The sequence below is a fragment of the Amphiura filiformis genome, chromosome 10 (assembly GCF_039555335.1).
Source record: "Amphiura filiformis chromosome 10, Afil_fr2py, whole genome shotgun sequence".
Classification (NCBI taxonomy): Eukaryota; Metazoa; Echinodermata; class Ophiuroidea; order Amphilepidida; family Amphiuridae; genus Amphiura; species Amphiura filiformis.
In genome coordinates this window covers 14,483,039-14,500,985 of record NC_092637.1, presented here as the reverse complement: position 1 = coordinate 14,500,985, position 17,947 = coordinate 14,483,039, and the positions used below count along the sequence as shown (strand labels likewise).

Sequence of the window (17,947 nt, the reverse complement as noted above, 5' to 3'; positions counted from 1 at the left end):
TAGCTATGCCAGTGTGTATGGTGAGAAAACTACTTTTTTCTGGTTTCTGTGGACACAAAGAATACCCACCCGCCATGTTTGTGTGTCAGACATGGAGAGAAAAATAATTAAAAATTGAATTATTTTGCCATGTACCCAACCAATTTTTATTCAAAGTGTGTGCTTGTTTACATTCTGTGTGTACGTGCTGTGCTGATAGGTTGCGCAAAGCTATATGCAAACCTTTGTAAAGCTCAAGCATAAAGATATAAATTGTCATTTGTGATGCGATCAAGCAAAATGAGTCTGATGTCGATAAAATCAAATTTCAGTTTCATTAAAAGAGCCATTCTCAGAGCTTTATTTTGCTCAAAATCCCATCATAATTAGACTTACAGTTCCAGAGATATGACCATTTTAGTGTTCCTCAGAACAATATACAAAGGAAGTTTAATACTATTATTGGTTATATCTCAAAATCAATATACCTGACATCCCGACTCATTTTGCTTGATCACATCACATTTGATTTCCAGTTTTTTCCGAGGTACATTATTTTGCTCTGCATGTGTGAAAAAACCAATATGGCGAATTTTCCACTTATGCACAAGGCAATTCTGAGTCAATTCTCTTTGGTTCTATTCTCTATGGCATCCACTATTTCAGCAGCATATCAATTTGGCTTAAATGGGTTATTCCAGTCAAAATCCATACACCCCCTATGGAAGACACAACCGTAATCTCTCACACAGTGGGTGTAGATTTCAAATGGAGTTGCACATTCTTTGGGACACATTCAGATTGCCCTAATTGAAATTCACACTCCCTGTGCGCAAGATTAAGGTCATGTCTTCCATGGGGGGTGTATGGATTTCAACTGGAAAACTTCCCTGTTTTGAAGAATTTTATTACAATTAAGAGTAAAGCTGAATTTATACTTGATCGCTTTTGCAGAAAAGCGATTCTCACGCATGGCCAATGTTTATTTCCGTTTTTCAAAGCGTCAAGCCGATCAATCGATACAAATCGCCGAGGTAAAAACGATGTCGCTTTTGCGAGTTGACGAAATCTCACTTTTCAAGCGATATCGCTTGACACGTGATGCATCAACCAATCATTTCCAACCAACTGGATCTCCTATTTTGCTAATTAATTTAACTTTCTCGATTATAAACTTTTGGTGAAGAATTATTTCAAGGCAATAATTATTGACAGCAATGGATGTCCTAAAAATGTATTTTGTGGCATTTAGAACATTTCAATTGTTGTCTGCAATCGCTATCGCCATGATAAATATAAATGCAAAAGCGACGAGCGATGAATCGCAAAACTGCCCAATCGCTTTCCAAAAGCGGTGCATCGCTCGGCGATCGAGTATAAATTCAGCTTAAACCTCAATTTCTAGGCTGTATTGATCCTTTGCAGGGATCTGCCATCTTGCTACCAAATTGTGCAATCACATGCGCAATGGCAAAAGTGCACGTTTGATTTGCACATTTAACACCACGTGTCGGAATGCTTTTACAAGGCGTATGTTGCAATTAAAGCAATATGAAAGGCATAAGCAACAAAACACACTTTCCAAGTAAAACCTCATGACCAGTGGCGTAGATTTCTTTTAGACATTGGGGGGGATGGGGTTGGAAAAAATTTCTTGAAGTATAGTGAATCCAGCACTTTTTGCCGACAGATTAAGTTTATTTGACAAATGCGCGCGAACAAATTTGCCATTTTGAAGCTAAACTGATGAAATATGGTGCAAAAGTGGGATAAATTCGCACGTAGCGCTGACAATTTTGAAATTTTAGGGATAAAATGGCCAAATATAAGGTTAATTTGGTCAGAAACCTATATACAGGTCTCAACATTGCGGGGTGATTGTATGGCCCATCCCCCCCCCCCCCATCCCCCAGGATCTCGTCTATGCTCATGACCCTGCAAAGGGTCAATAGCAGTTGATAGTCTGTTTATAATTTCACAGCAGTCCTCAATTTTGCTGACCTAGATCTTGGATTCATTTCAATCTCCTCTTTACTTGCTGTCTGCAAATCTTTCTCCATATCCCATGCTGACTCCATGACAACTTCACTATCCTCCTCCCTAACTTCGCTCGTTTCCGCTTTCTTTCGATGTAATGACTTTGCTTTCTCTGTAACATCCCTCCCTTGAAGGAACCGTTTGACGATGCGATCCTCCATCGAGTGGAACGAGATCGCTGCTAACCTCCCACCTGGTTTCACAAACATTTCAATTTGTTTCAACCCCTCGTTCAGTTCATGAAGTTCGTTATTGACTAAAATCCGGAGTGCAAGAAATGTTTTAGTTGCGACGTGTGCGTGCCTACCCAAACTGTCTTTGCTACGACCGGCTTCGCTGTGTGTGAAAGCAAATGACACTACTGTTGCGAATTCTTTTGTGGTTTGGATGGGGCGGTATTTCTCGCGATAATCTACGATGGTCTTGGCTATCTTCCTGGCTCTTGGTTCTTCACCATATTTGTGGAGGATGTTTGCGAGGGTTGGTGCATCGAGAGTATTGACATAATCTGCTGCTGTTGGCTGGTTGGTAATCCTGCAGGATAATGAAAGCAAAAGATATAAATGTGGGAAAGCACAATGGGTACTCTCTTTAATACAAAATTTGTGGGGCCACAAAATTGAGTTTGTCTTATCAGGATTTGTCTTATCCATCACATATTACATAGGGATTCAGTGCCAGGGACCTGAAAATCAAGCTTGTCTTATCAGGTTTTTGTATTATCAGAGCTTGTATTAACGAGTTTCCACTGTATAATGTCTCATCTCAAGTTGAGAGTAACGCCATGTTGGATTTGCTGTGGCAGATTCAAATCAGTGCGCTTATGTGGTTGAGTCAAACTGCCCTCATACATGTGTTATGCTCCGCACGTGCGCGATTAAAATCAGCCACTGCAAAATCCAACATGGCGTTACTCTTGAGGCAAAACAGATTATAGGCCTAGGAACAATGATCAAATTAAGCAGGTGAAGAGTGCAAATCCCCCCCCCCCCCTAAAAATGCCAAATGCACTCTTTAAGTAATTTGGAAAAAGAGAACAGACAGCAGACGCTATTATTTTTTGTGCCTGGTCAAATCATCAGCTCTGTGCACATATGGGACAGCAAATGTTCATAAGAAAAAAAAAATTTCTCAAAAGGCTCTAGCAACCACTATTCCCATCATTTTAATGAATTGACATAAATATACCACTGAAATCACCTTTGGTCTAGTGCCTTGTAGGATACACACAAGTGCATAACCCTGCCAAAGGAACATTTTACTGGAGGTAGCTAATATACCAGGGATGGGACACTCGGATCAAAAATTCATCACTCTTGGCTAGCATTGCAAGCGATTGCCATTAGCCATTCCCACTTTCTGATCTGCTTCAATGAGCGATTCTGCATCCAACTTTGTCCCACGTTCAAAAAATTGTGATCACAAGATGCTATATTGTATCCTTTTTCACATTGCATACATTTTCCTCTGTAGAGAGCAGATGATTTGGATTGAAAACAATCATTAGATTGCATTGTCTTTGTAATTAACCATCAATCTTCTTTTGGTTTGTTCCCTAACAAAATCAGTAAATCATAAAGATCAGGATTGGAGCAAGGGATGGCCTTTGAGGGGGGGGGGGGTGAGTACTTAGCAGTGTCTTAGCTAGCCACCCATCTGTCCGTCACTTTAGACGGGGAGTTTGCTCCTGGGACGGGCAAAATTAATGCCTTTGACAGATGCTACATTATAATTGTAGGTGTTGAGAATTAGGCTGTTGACCTTTTTAGTAGACTAGTTTTGCAATACAAGGCAGTACGATACATATTTGAACTCTTTGAACCCCCAATAGGCTGATGAAGTCTGGTAAATGTTTTAAAGGTCAATTTTATTCAAATGATAGGCAACCCTCAATTTCTAGCTTAGACCCTGGTATTCAGCGAGTGACATTCTAAAAGCTTTCCATGCATTGCTTTTAACTTCTATTATTATATTGTGTGTTGTAAATTGTCACTCAGGGAGATCAGTACCAGTTACTGAAGGGGCTACCCTGGTTAAAGAAAGAATAAATAAATAAACTTACCTGTTTCCATCCATTCTCATGTCCAACGGTCCATCTCGACTCAAAGCAAATCCTCTCTCAGCTGTATCAAACTGCATGGATGATGACCCAGCATCAATAAGAACACCATCAAGACTTCCTAGTGAGATGTTCTGCTTCTTAAGAATTTTGCTCAGACTGCTGAATCTACCAAGCAGAGGAAGGAGTCTGTCCTTTCTGTGGGGAAACAAGAAGAGTAATTTGAGAAGATAAATGTATATTCTTATGTTCGATGGCCCATATTTACTTTGGGCACAATATCTGTCTCTACCATCGATGAGTACTCTATCAAGGCCTCCTGTTAAGATGTTCCGCTTCTATAGTTTTGAAATGCACCTAGTCAGATAACGGGTGAAGCAAGCCAATAGAGAGCTTGCGGAATGAAGTTACTGGAACTTTAACGGCAACTTCAAAAATATCGATTCGATTTCTTGCTCAACTTCACTTCAACGCGAACGTCAGATTGGTTTCTGTACCAACAGCGTCTTGTTGTTTAAACTAGGGGATGTGTCAATGGGTGATCAAAAGAAGGGTATGTAAAAGCGACTGCATCAAATTTCTCCCTTTTGTTTGCTGAAGTGGTTTGTTGGTAACACTTATTACAATAGGCGCTTAGTTTGAATAAACATGGATTACATCTCTTGGCGATGACCAATGCAATGGGAATTAGGCCTATGCTATGAGCTATACGCTAATATTATACTTCTAAACATGTTTCAATTAAATATTCTTGTGATATGCCTATATTAGTGTCCCGGATTATTATAATAAAAGCTCAATTATTATTCCAGTAAACGTCAGCTTTGTCAATTTTATATTTCCATCAGGACACAAGCCCATTTTATCTGTTTGCTCTCCCTAGCCCCCCCCCCACCACCACCATCACCACCTCTGCATATCATCCCCTCCCTCCATCTATTCATCTATCCTCATTTTCCCACTCCCCAGTGGCATTGCCAGGAGTTTTCTTTTAGGAGGGCAAGGACTCCTCTTTGCATTCTGATTGAATTAAATATATCTCCCCGAATGATCCTCATTTTGATTTTTAAAAACTCCCAGAATTTTGAATTTCAACCAACATATTTCTGGATGCTCCTTTTCTGACATTCTTATTTTTTGTAACAAATAGGCCTCCTCTTTTAATAATGAATAATGTGGTTGACATATACAATACCCATAGGCCTATAATATACGTATAATAGCGTGGCACATGTTAGACCAGCTTTTTGCTGAATTGGGGTACATAATGTAGGCCTAAATGAATAAAATAATAATTAAATAAAATACCTGAACAGTACAAACATATTTGGTTATATAGAGGTGTAATTATAAGACACATAACGTTGTAAAAAATGTTTACAGTAGCTGCAATTGCATGAAGTTCACTACACTGCTGGGTCCCGTAAAATCAGTCCATTTTACTGGAACTTAATCCCCTTAGCGTTGAAGTCAAGCCAAAAACTTGGTTCCGTAAACTGATTTGGTGTACGTCATGAGCACACACAAATGTATATATCAAGTGTGACGTTTGGAACAAAATTTATTTTGATCTAATTCAATCAGTAATTTTTAGCATCATGTGGCATGTTTTTTACCCAAACCAAATTAGATTTCCAATAATTGGTCTATTTTCTAGACAATACATAAGTGGTAATTATGTAGTCTATGAGGAAATATGCAAACCATTGTTTTAATTATGACGTATTTTCATCATAATTTACGGCACACTATATATTCTGGCGTTAACTTTAACTTCAAGCGGCTTTAATGGCAGAGTGGTTTTGAATACATAATCCTCTATAATCCTCTAGACGTTAAAGTTAAAGTTAAAGTAACTCCATTTCGCAAGCTCTCTAATGTTTTTTTTAGCAGTTGGAGGAATCGAGACCCATGACCCCCCCTGCTGGCAAGTACATGTAAAAATACTCTGAAAAAGCAAATTGTGAACCATGGCAGCTGGGTCTAATATCTGACAATGGACAAGTTGATTAAAAGTATTCAGAAATAAAACTCATGCATTTGAAGTTAATAAAATTATGTTATTGTCATCCATGCATTCCATGTCTGGCCACATTTGCAGGAAGTTGACTTTGCTTATACTTTTGCTTTAAAACTTTGGTTAAATATTTTGAACTTGTCAGTTTTTGCAAAGGCAGTGGGTATTGATTGATCGACTCAAAGCTCTGAAAACAGTGCTAAGTAAACACAGAACATGCATGAGAATCACTTTTCTGCAAAAGCGATCAAGTATAAATTGCACACCATGACTCTCCACCTTGCATGGATTGTACACCTGACCAGTCAAAATAATTATTAGAATTTAAAATCTATACCACTGCCTCTTACCTACCCATATTTTTCTGCCATGGTGTTTGCTAATTCAATTGCCACAGGATCTCTGTCTAGAGCCAATACCTTGCTTGTGTCACATTGTTGTAAAATAGCCTCGGTGTGACCTCCCGCACCAAAGGTCATGTCCAGAAATACCTGTAAGGAAAACAAAAGTGTTACACACATATCATAATCTGGTTACAGCTAGGTTGATAGTCAGAAGCACAGACTACTACAGACCATGTACATTGTATCAACAGCCAAAGTCCCTGTGCATTGTATACTGTGAATTCTCACATATTCATGAGGGCCGATTGTTCGATCGTACAGTGTCTAACAATCATGCCAGCGTTGCGTACCTTCGCAAGTACGCGACAGAGTGTTGCGTGCCATCGCCATTTATACAAGATAGTACAGTAAAGATACGCGGTAAGTGCGTAGCAGTTTTGCCTGTCGCATTTCATAGAACAATAGGCCCTCATTATCAGGTGATGCTGAGACTTTGACTGCTGGCATGCGGTCTGTAATCTTTTTCGTCCATAGTCTGAAGGGTCATTAGTCTGAAAACCCAATATCTTGGGAAAAAACCCGAAGTTCCCGAACCTAAGCCCTGCTAGCCCTGAAAAAAAAAAAAAAAAAATTGCTTGTTTGTCCTCCACAGCTTTGAAAGAGGGTAGGCGGATTTAAAAAAAAAATTTTTTTTTTTTTTGGATTTGGAGTATTCCTGGACCTAGCTAGAGCTAAATGCTACAATCATTCATGGTGACTTAAAAAAAACCCCATTTTGTTTCTTTAAGGGCTGGGGTATGAACGTTTGGACAGTATTTATTTTGGGACATTAGAGCACATCAGACATATCGAATTGCATTCTGAATCTGAAGAATGTCATTCTGATATCAAATAATTTTGATTTTTGAAATTAGCAATTTAATACACATTTTATGGCAAGTCATTAAAAATTGATATTTTTGATATTTAACAGTACTTGAAGTAAACTTTATAAATCTGATGATTTATACTTAAAGTGTATGTAGGTGGGATGAAAATCCGACGATCAATTGAAAATTTTGACCTTTCGTATTGAAGATATGGATTTTTTTCCCCAAAACACACAAAAAAAATTAGGTCTTTTTGGGAAAAAATCCATATCTTCAATATGAAAGGTCAAAATTTTCAATTGACCGTCGGCTTTTCCTTCCTGCTACATACACTTTAAGAATATATCATTAGATTTATATAATTTACTTAGAGGACTGTTATATATCAAAAATTTGAAAAATATCAAATTGTTATAATTTGTCATAAAATTTGTATTATATTGTAATTTTCAAAAAATGAAATTTATTTGATATCAGAAAGACATGCTTCGTATTCAGAATGCAATTCGATAGGTCTGAGGTGCTCTAATGAAAAACAAAAAATACTGTCGAAACACAATAAACGCTCATTTTAGATCCCTTAAGGTTACACGAAGAAACGTATAAAAAACGTATAAAAGACGTATAAAGTTGTTCTCTAAAACCGCGTTTTCTCAGCAATCAAATATCGCAGTGAGTCAAATGTTGGAGCATGGATGTATCTTAACATTATATTTGTGTGTTTATACAAATTTTTAGAATCCGTTTGAAAATCCTTCGTTTAAATCATTTTTACGCACCATGTTAACAAGATCAAAAACACGTTCCATGCAGTTTTTTTTCAAATATTCGCTCCGTATAAAACTACGCCGAGTGATTGTTTTCTCCTGTTTTGTATTGTACTACAAATCGACCAAAGAAATAATGTTGCCATGGGGAAGAACCAAAAACAGTACCAATTAAATTTTATTAGCCCGTTTTTGGGAACAATTTTCGAGAATCTTGGACCACAAAACACTGTTATGTTACATTATCGATATCTGGATTGTGGAACATTAATTTTGATTTCTAACTGCCTACATTATTTCTCAAAAGTATGTCGATTCCTTTACCATTTGAATTTCACTCCAAATTTAAGCTACTTTTGCAAAAATCGAGGTTTTTCGCCATCGATATCTCCGACATTTACAGCGGTGATGAGATTGTTTATCATAAGAGCCTGGTATGCACTATTCCATAATAGTCAGTTTGAGATCAATCGATTTCGCAGATCACTCAGTAGCTCAATCGGTTAGCGCGCTGGATCACGTTCGACTATATATAATACTATAGTTTTGAGCTGGAAAACTTTGTTACGTGTTCGAGTCCCTATGTGGTCCGTTCCATCTATTTTATTTTATTTTATTTTTCTCTCACTTTTTCCTTTTTTCTTGTTCGTTTCTTTCTTTCTGACTGCAGCGATTGGTTGTTTTTGCCCGTTTTTTTCATTATATAATTCAGGAATTTTTAGGCTATACTAGTCTAATAGGCGCGGCCTATTAATATATTTTTACAAATTAGATTAACAAAATATTGGTTGTGGGTTTTGTTACTGTTGTTGTAGTTATTGTTGTAGGCCTATATTTTGCATAATCAGGGTATAAATAGGCATACATTTGTACTAGGCCTATTATAGCCTATAGAAGCATTGATTTATTTCACGACAGATATCATCCCGGATAATTTTAAAAATTGAAAATTTAGAAAATCCAAAGGAAAATTGCCGAAAACGGCTGCCCACAATCACAACCCCCCCCATCAGCCCATATGGTCCTATCATGGTCGCCCCTTCCCTATCCCTGCAACATATAGGATGACTCACGAGCCGCGGTTTGTCCGTGGCCCTAGTTCAGATTGATACACTATTGTACGCGTGAGTTCATTCTTTTCTGCATGGCTGTTTCCATTATTAACTTACGCCCCTCTGGAATCAAGCCTTGAAAATCAATTGTATTTAACCTTAATATGCAGTTAAAGTTATAATTTGTGTTCATGTCATAGTCTTTTAATGATTTCAAATCCAATGTATTTTGAAGTCACTAAAAATAATAGACTATGACATGAACACAAGTTATAACTTTGCACATTGAAGACACAAAATGTTTTTGGGGGCTTTTTATTTTCAACCATGAAAGATCTTAGTATTTAGCTCTAGCTAGGTCCAAATATACTCCAAATCTGAAAAAAATTGAATTTTACTTTTATTTAAAAAAAATAGAACAAAAAATATTGGTCAGGCCTTAATCTGAGGAGCGGGCAGTGTAGGAAAAAAAAACAACTTTTTTTTTTTTGGCCTAATCCTAAACGTAACTCTAACCAAAAACATAACCACAACTCGAACCCTAACATTTACACCAGGGCACTAACCCTATTCCTAACCCTAATGCTAATAATCCTAACCCTAACCTTATCCCTACCCTAATCCTTACCTAAAAGGCCTTAAACCCATAAATTAAGATTATAAAATGCTGAAAATCAGTCTCCAACGTTTCTTATAAACTGAACACACCTGAGGTTAGTAACATGTAGTAACATCCTGGCCAAACAACATCAAAATTAGTCAGATATATGGTATAATAACTGCCATATAATTTAAATTAGCCTTTTAAAGGGATGGCATTGCACAAAGTGGGTAAAAAGTCTTTTGAATTTGCTGGATTTTACCCAGATGAATACCGCCGTCAGTCCGAAAACCTGTTAGGGTTAACCCTAACCCTTAACCTAACAGGTTTTTGTACTGACGTGGGTTCTTAACCTAACAGGTTTTTGTACTGATGTGGGTTCCGACTGACAGTGTTTCGGACTGTCAGAGAGACCCCTTGCTGAAGACCCCATAGGTACACTGCTGTCCAGTTACTACATGTATGTGGCTACATGTACTCTAGAGTACTGTATGGTGATTATGATGTGTACAAATACTCTAAAGTACCGGTACCTACACAGGTATTCTAAAGTACAAATGAACTTAAAGTTGCTGGGCACTGCAGTAGTGTACCTCTGGTGGGCGACTGCAATAGGAATCTGGCAGTGTCATACACACATATACTACATACCTGATTTTCTTTTGGGTCTAAAAAGTTAAGAACCTCTGTCAGCATAACAGGTGTATGTGGGCGTGCAGGCGCATCACTATCAGCAACCACACCATCCTCATCTATCGCCATAGCAACATCCTTCTCCTCCTTCCGTTCTTCTTCCATCTCCACCAGTTTTTCCTTCCTCTTCTCTTCTCCCATCATTTCAACTAGCATTGTACCTCTTGGCGTATTTCTCGATCTCGTTGTTGAAAATGCCCTCCATGTTTGAAGATTGCCAATTGTTGTTGCTGCATTGAAATATGATGGACTATGTGGATGATATCTTGTTTGTGGTGTTGGAGAGATAGCCTTCTTGGCATTACTCCATAGAGGAGTTCTGTACATATTCACTGAGAAAAATCTTTTTGGTTGACTATGGTTAGCCTTATGCACAGTCTGGTATTCACTATTGGCAATAGTATTACGTTTTGCTGGAAAAGTGTGCGATGACACAGTTCTTTGACAACAGACTAACAAAGTTTTATCAAGCTTTATTGATGAATTTGTACAGCAGACACCTGATTTTTTACACAAGCTTGCAAGTTGAACCACAGAGTGATGTCTTGGGGCACTGTGGTAGAGATTGATCATGGCAGCAAGATGTATTCTGGTTTTGGCAGACTGACTTCTGAGAATGGTTGAAGACATCATATTGAAAAGATCAGTGTGGTTTCTACAAAGAGAAAAATAAAATAGCAATTACGGGATGCGCAAAAAACACTGATATTTGCACATTTTGGGTACGTATAATTGCGCATTATAGATCCGACCCGCAAATTTTAAGATTTTCCCAAAATAACCATTTTTCAAGTACCGTACTTTAAGGGACGGGGTATGAACGTTTGAATAGTATTTATTGTGGGACATTAGAGCACATCAGACATATCGAATTGCATTCTGAATACTGAAGAATGTCCTTCTGATATCAAATAATTTTGATTTTTGAAATTGCAATGTAATACACATTTTATGGCAAATGATTAAAATTGATATTTTTGAAACTTGTAAACTTTATAAATCTAAATTTATACTTAAAGTGTATGTAGGTGGGATGAACAGCCGACGATCAATTGAAAATTTTGACGTTTCGTATTGAAGATATGGATTTTTTCCAAAAAAACACCAAAAAAAAAAGAAGGTTTTTAACGCAAGGGATACCAAACTCTTTCTTCCTGATTTGCTTGAAGGACCCTTGTAATGTCTTTCTGAATCCATATTTTAATATTTATTTTGAGCTACATAGCTTTCAGAAAAGGAAAATATGGGGTTTACCATATACTCGGTTAGTTTAGTGGGGTTCATTATCGAACCCCAACGGTTTTAGCATGTATTTATATTATTTATTAACATACATGTAGGCCTACAATGTATTTGTTTTTGATATTTCAAGCGTTTTCAAATTTCAAAATCATCCCATTCAATTACACGGTTGACGATGAAAATTTACTGAATGCAATGCGACCACCACCTGCTTGTAATATAAGCTTTCCAGAAATATATACTTAATATAATGGTCTAAACTGTATTCATTAAAAGTTGTGTTGAATGAAGGGAATCAAAATTTGTGATATTTTTCTCATTCTATATTATGTTACACAAAAGATGACCAATTTATGACATGCGACCAATTGTGGACATCTACTTCTGGCTCTAAGGCTACACCCTCGAAATAAAGTATTTTTGACGTCCATATAGCCCACCGCTACATGTAGTGATAACTGGGCTTTATTTGCATACTGTAGTGTAAAGTTTTCACCGTCAGGAGATATGTCCATTCCAGCTGCTGTTTGCAAGACACATTATTATGGGGAACGGAAAACACCAAATTGGTGTTTTATTACATTGGTGATTGATACACGATTCCGACGGTTAACACTGTCAAAGGAACCTTGGAAAAAATTATATCCGTTAAAGCCATATTATAACATTTCCATCAGGGTCTTAGCTAGAAATTCAGGTTTGCATTTAAATAAATTTGCCTGTTCCAATTTGACCTTAAAAACATTTACCAGACTTCTACAGCCTATTGGGGGTTCAAAGAGTTCAAATTAGTGCTTTTATAGCCTTGTTTTGCAAACCTGGTCTACTACATGTAATAAGGTCAACAGACTTTCTAAATACACACAATTATAATGAAGCATCTGTCAAAGGTATTAATTTTGCCCGTCCCAGGAGCAAACTCCCCGTCTTACATGACGGCCAGACGGGTGGCTAGCTAAGACACTGATTTCTATACAAAATAGATTAGTATTTCTTGCCATGAAATGTTAGCTTTTATTATCAGATATGTCTTCTTTTAATTTTGAGCTGAACAACTGAGGTAAAGCAAAGAAAATTGGAATTTACTACCAGCGCCGATGTCGCCAATGTGTATCACTCTGTCGGTTGTGTTACAGTACTATCCTTTTATGTGTATATCCGTGTACGAGTATGTGCTATGCACATCGTGTACGCGTTTGACTAGTATTTTTCCATCATAATAATAAAAGGACGGTTCCTACGTTTTATTCAAAATCTTGAATTTTGACAAAACTAAAGCACATTTATAATAGTCTTGATTTTTGCAGGGTACAATATAATCATGTAAAAAACAGAATTTTGAAAAATAACAGGGCATTCTCCACAGCAATTGACAATAGACCCTAGACGTTCGCTTTTCGTATCTCTGAAAAGGTAACGTTGGGGGACTTGTGGAGATAGGAACATCCGGGACCTACTCTGCCATGTTTGGTTGAGTAACGGTACATGAACACAGTCTTTTGTGCCTGTGTAAATTAGCCATTGTGTAAAGCTGTGTTATACCCATATGTTACTCATCATCAGATGAATTATTGTCGTTTACAACTGCACAAATTATGTGCGTAATTTTAGAGAACATTGACCGACAGAGAGTGTCAATATAGGCCTACGTGTCGCTTTTGAAAAACAGCGAATCATGCGCATGCTCAGCATCAAATACGACAGCGATTTAGTACACTGATCATGTGTGCGATCAGGTTTATGCACAAGCGGCTAGGGGACGCAGGGGTAACCTTGTCAATCAATGATTATTCTATTGTCCACCAAAGTTAAGCTTATGACATCACCATACGTTTATATGATATCCATGATCAATCCAATCGATAGGCAATTATCCCCAGAGGACCACTGTGCGAAATTGACCAAGTTTAACATGTGCGCATAAATCTGCATGGAATAAAAGTTAAATAAATATAATATTACAATTTGAAATGAAATAAAAATTGATAATGAAAAATCATCACAATAACTTTTATGTCAAATCATTGACTATTTAGAGCTACCAAGTAATCTACATTTTAATGTGAAGGTCTGAAATGCCATCCCGGCAAACACAAAACGTTTTTAAAAAGTTTTATACAGGTTAGGCCTATATTTTTGGGTTTTGGTTTTGGTAAAAACGTTTTAAGAACAGTAAATGTCGGGTTAAACAAAGGTCATGAAAACATTTTTTAAACGTTTTGTATGGAAACACACTACAAAAATATTTTTTAAATGTTTTCAAAATGTTATTGAAAAATATTTTCTGCAAACATTTTTGCCAAATATTTTGTCACCACTTAAGGGGTATTACACCCTCGATAAATTTGTGTCTATTTTTGCATTTTCTCAAAAACTAATAACACAGTGGTAACAAAAGTTATGTATATTATAGGGGCAAGGAATCCAATTACTACACTGGAATTTCAGTGACCCAAGACAAGCGGTTTGTTATTTATAATAAAAAAAAGAGGTACCGCTAGAATGTACCTCATTTCCTATCATATATACTGAACTGCTTGTCTTGAGTCACTGAAATTTCAGTGTAGTAATTGGATTCCTTGCCCCAATAATATATATAACTTTTGTTACCAGTGTGTTATTATTTTTTGAGAAAAATGCAAAAATAGTCACAAATTTACCACAGGGGTGTAGTACCCCCTTAAATACTGATATGTTTGAGAATATTTGTAGTAAGTTATCAAAAAATGTTTTTGAATGTTATGAATAAGTCTTATTCCCTTTATACCTTTATATAACCCAACATTTAAACATTTTCTAGCAACCTTTTGCGAATGCTGTCGAAAACTCGAAAACATTTTGTGTTTGCTGGGATAATTGAACATTATTCAAAATTGAATAATACAAAAAATATAAATAATAACAAAAATAATATTGCAAAACTATAATACTAATAAATACGTACTAGGCCTACTCAAAAGACGCTTTCCTATTTGTATTAACAATATGAGAATTATTCAAGTGCTTAATTTTAACCTACAGGTTTTAACCAAATAAAAAATCACAAAGCGCATTCTCTGGTATAACGTTACGAATTCATATTTTGGCCTATGATAATTTTTTTTTAAATTTCTTTAATAAAAGAAATCTTACCTTATAAATAATTATTATCATTATTTTGTTTATAATTTTATTATTATTATTTTTTTTTAAATCGTAATCATAAAGAATAAATTAAGTCATGACATCCTGTTGTTGAGTGCTGTCACCTCGTAAAGTATTAAAGCGCGCCGCTGCCATGATCTTGATCCTATCGATCACTTATCGGATAAGTATTGGACACAATAGATGAAGTATTTGATTGACAAGGTTACCCCTGCGTCCCCTAGCCGCTTGTGGTTTATGCAATTTAGCGATTCAAGAGTATAAATATGCATCTTTAGAAATGACCGGCGATCAGGGTTGCCAAACCGCGATTTGGGCGCCTAATTGGGCGATTTCCGACTTCGTCTCGCGACAAAGAAAGTGCTCCCAGCGATTTAGCGACATTTGAGCTACTTTGAAAATCTCACCCATGAAATATATTAAATGTTGGGCGATTTGTGACAAAGCCGACTTCAAAGCTTATTTTTGACCATGATTGCCAATTCTTTCAATGGTCATTCAACAAAAGCACCAAACAACTATCATTCAACAAAAGCTCCAAACAACTAGTTCAATAAACAAAAGTTACAAAACATTTTGTGGTAAGTGTGCTTCCCATGACAATGGCACGCACAGGGAGGGGGCTGGTTAATAGCATCATATGTTGTTGATCAAGACCACTTGAGCTGGAGGATTATCCTTAGAATATAAATACTCACAAGTGGTTTAAGACGACTTAAGTAGCTTCTTAGATCTTAGTGTCAGCGGGGTGCCAAGTTTCTACTTCAACATAAGTTTTTTTTTCCGTTGGCGGTTCTTTTGAAATAAAATGTGCAAACACCTACCGCATATTTTCTTTTGAAACGGCATGATGATCAAAAGTACCACCGAGTCATTATCCACGGACCTGGCCATTTTGGGGTTGATTAAAAATATACATGCACATGTTGTTATCACTCAGCTGAAGGCAAATTTTTGTAGGCCTATGTTGTAATAAATGGCATGTATATAATAAATGTGTTTGTTTTCCTGGCGTTTTTAAAATAATTTTTGTTCGTTTGTTTATAATTTATTTCAGCATTTCCCAAAAATTAAAAAGGTACGGTAGTGCAGAACCCCGTCAAAAGTCAACATTTTATTTTCCTTGCAGTTTACTTTTTTCTTAAATTTTTGAAAATGTTTGTCAGTTTTTCAGTATTTCCACAAAATGTCACGTGTGTTTTCTTGCAGTTTAAACATTTTTTTTCAGTTTTATTAGTTTATAATTTATTTGAATATTTCCACAAAAATTCACAATTAAATTTTTCTTACAGTAAGCCTATAACAAAAATAAGTTTTTGTTAGTTTTTTATAATTTATTTCAGCATTTCCAAAAAAATAGAAAGAAAGGGGTGTAGAATCCTGAGCCGTCTTTTAATTTTTCTTTTTTAAAACTTTTTTTTCATTTTTTGTTAGTTTTTTATTTCAGCTTTTCCCAAAAATTCCAAAATAAAGCGGGATGTAACCCCCCCTCTCAAATTTCTTCCACTTTTTTTTTTTTTTTTTTCATTTTTTTGAGTTTTTGTTGTTTTTTAGAATTTATTACAGCATTTTCCAAAAATTCAAAATAAAAGGGGGGTGTAGAGCCCCCCTAAATCGACCTTAAAATTTTGGGCGATTTTTTTGGCTATTTGGGCGACATTTCACGGCTATGAATACCCGCGACTTGGGCTAAAAAGTTTTGGCAACCCTGCCGGCGATTGTGTTTTCTCAAGTTTGCAAGTGGGTTGTACATGTATCTTGTTCGAAATATTCACTAATGGCAAAAACGTAGATAATTAGTGACCTGACACACATTATTTATATTTTTAAGCTTACTTCAATACTTACTTGGTTTACTATTTTCCGTTCGATCTTTGCCACTTTGGTGCTCTGACTGACACAAACGAAACTTTCGAGGTAAGAACACCTTTTGCCTTTGTACCATTATTTTGACCAGTTGGTTAAAATGTATAACTTTATATTGCATTGCCTACTTTTTCATGCTTTTCTTTACGCGACTCCATTGTAACATGGGTGCATAATTTTGCACCCTGGCACGACAGGCACGTACATGTGTAGTAGTAGTAGTAGTAGTTCGTAAATCCCGCCTTACAGTAGGCGCACCCCTGATAAACAGGGTAATGATAAGGTTCACAAAAGTACAATTAACACCAAAAAAAATACACAATTTACAATCAACTAAACTATAAAGTCAAAGAGTTTTTCACAACAGAAGCCAGTGTGGTCTGTGGAGACGGGTGCACTGCGGAAAAGAACTGTTCGTCACTCCGGGGCAAACGCATCGCACGTCCAAAACACGGCGCTAAACTACAGGATCAAACAATGAATGTCCAGGATCCTTTTCACAAGTTCTACACGGTTTAATCCAGGATTCAAATCAACTGGTCAAACGCTAGCTACGCTACAAACTACAGGATCAAACAACGGATAGATCCGGGATCCTTTTTACTAATTCTACAGTCGGTCCAGGATTTAAATCCACTGGTCACGAACAACACAAAAAGTCAATTACAAGGTGCAGAAGATATATAGTGCAGAAGTTTCTCCATGAAAATATTATTTCATGGTTTGTAACAGTCAAGTTTGTGGAATTTCCAATGCTGAGCTTGACAGTTCCTGCTGCAATAGGATGCCATATAGCAACGGGTGCATTTCTTGAGACCTCCAGGAGCCAAATATCCTGGAATCATGCAAACTGTGTTAGCGCATTGGTCTAGATCCAGCTCCTCATCTGAAATGGGTTCCGTGTCAACACTCACTTCCTGGGTTTGTTCTACCTGGGATGAGTCTGTACGGACATGACACTGGGAGTCATGAGAGTCACTAGGGGGTTTCACAGGAAAGGGGCCTGGAGCTGCGGCAGCCTGGTCACCAAGGCTACATGCAAGAGGCTCATCAGCAAGAGATTGTTCAAGATGTTTATCAGGTGGAGTGATAGAAATATCTTTAACTGGCACCACAGAGTCAGGTTTCAAGATGGCTACCAATCTTTTTTCCCGTTTTGAGTCTAACCACTTTTCAAGTCTCTGCCTATCTCTTTTCTGTGTAGAGGGGGATTTCTTCTTTCTTCTTCTTGGTGGCACAATGCGGGAATCCAGAGGAGCGGTAGCAGTCTTTTTGTC

General features: G+C 36.9%; 1 protein-coding gene across 2 annotated transcripts; it reads right to left on the bottom strand.

Annotated features, from left to right (window-relative positions):
- Window positions 1-1,903: 1,903 nt before the first annotated feature.
- On the bottom strand, window positions 1,904-16,853 carry LOC140162542 (12S rRNA N(4)-cytidine methyltransferase METTL15-like). Of its 2 annotated transcripts, none has more exons than XM_072185793.1 (5): window positions 16,653-16,853; window positions 10,377-11,073; window positions 6,447-6,583; window positions 4,079-4,273; window positions 1,904-2,550 (listed from the first exon to the last, which is right to left on the bottom strand). In XM_072185793.1, the coding sequence occupies exons 2-5, from the start codon at window positions 11,049-11,051 to the stop codon at window positions 1,947-1,949; spliced, it is 1,611 nt and encodes a 536-aa protein (XP_072041894.1). In that variant the 5' UTR covers window positions 11,052-11,073; window positions 16,653-16,853; the 3' UTR covers window positions 1,904-1,946. The 2 variants fall into 2 exon arrangements, with proteins under 2 accessions (XP_072041894.1, XP_072041893.1); XM_072185792.1 differs by having other exon boundaries at window positions 16,799-16,832.
- Between the last annotated feature and the right edge of the window lie 1,094 nt (window positions 16,854-17,947).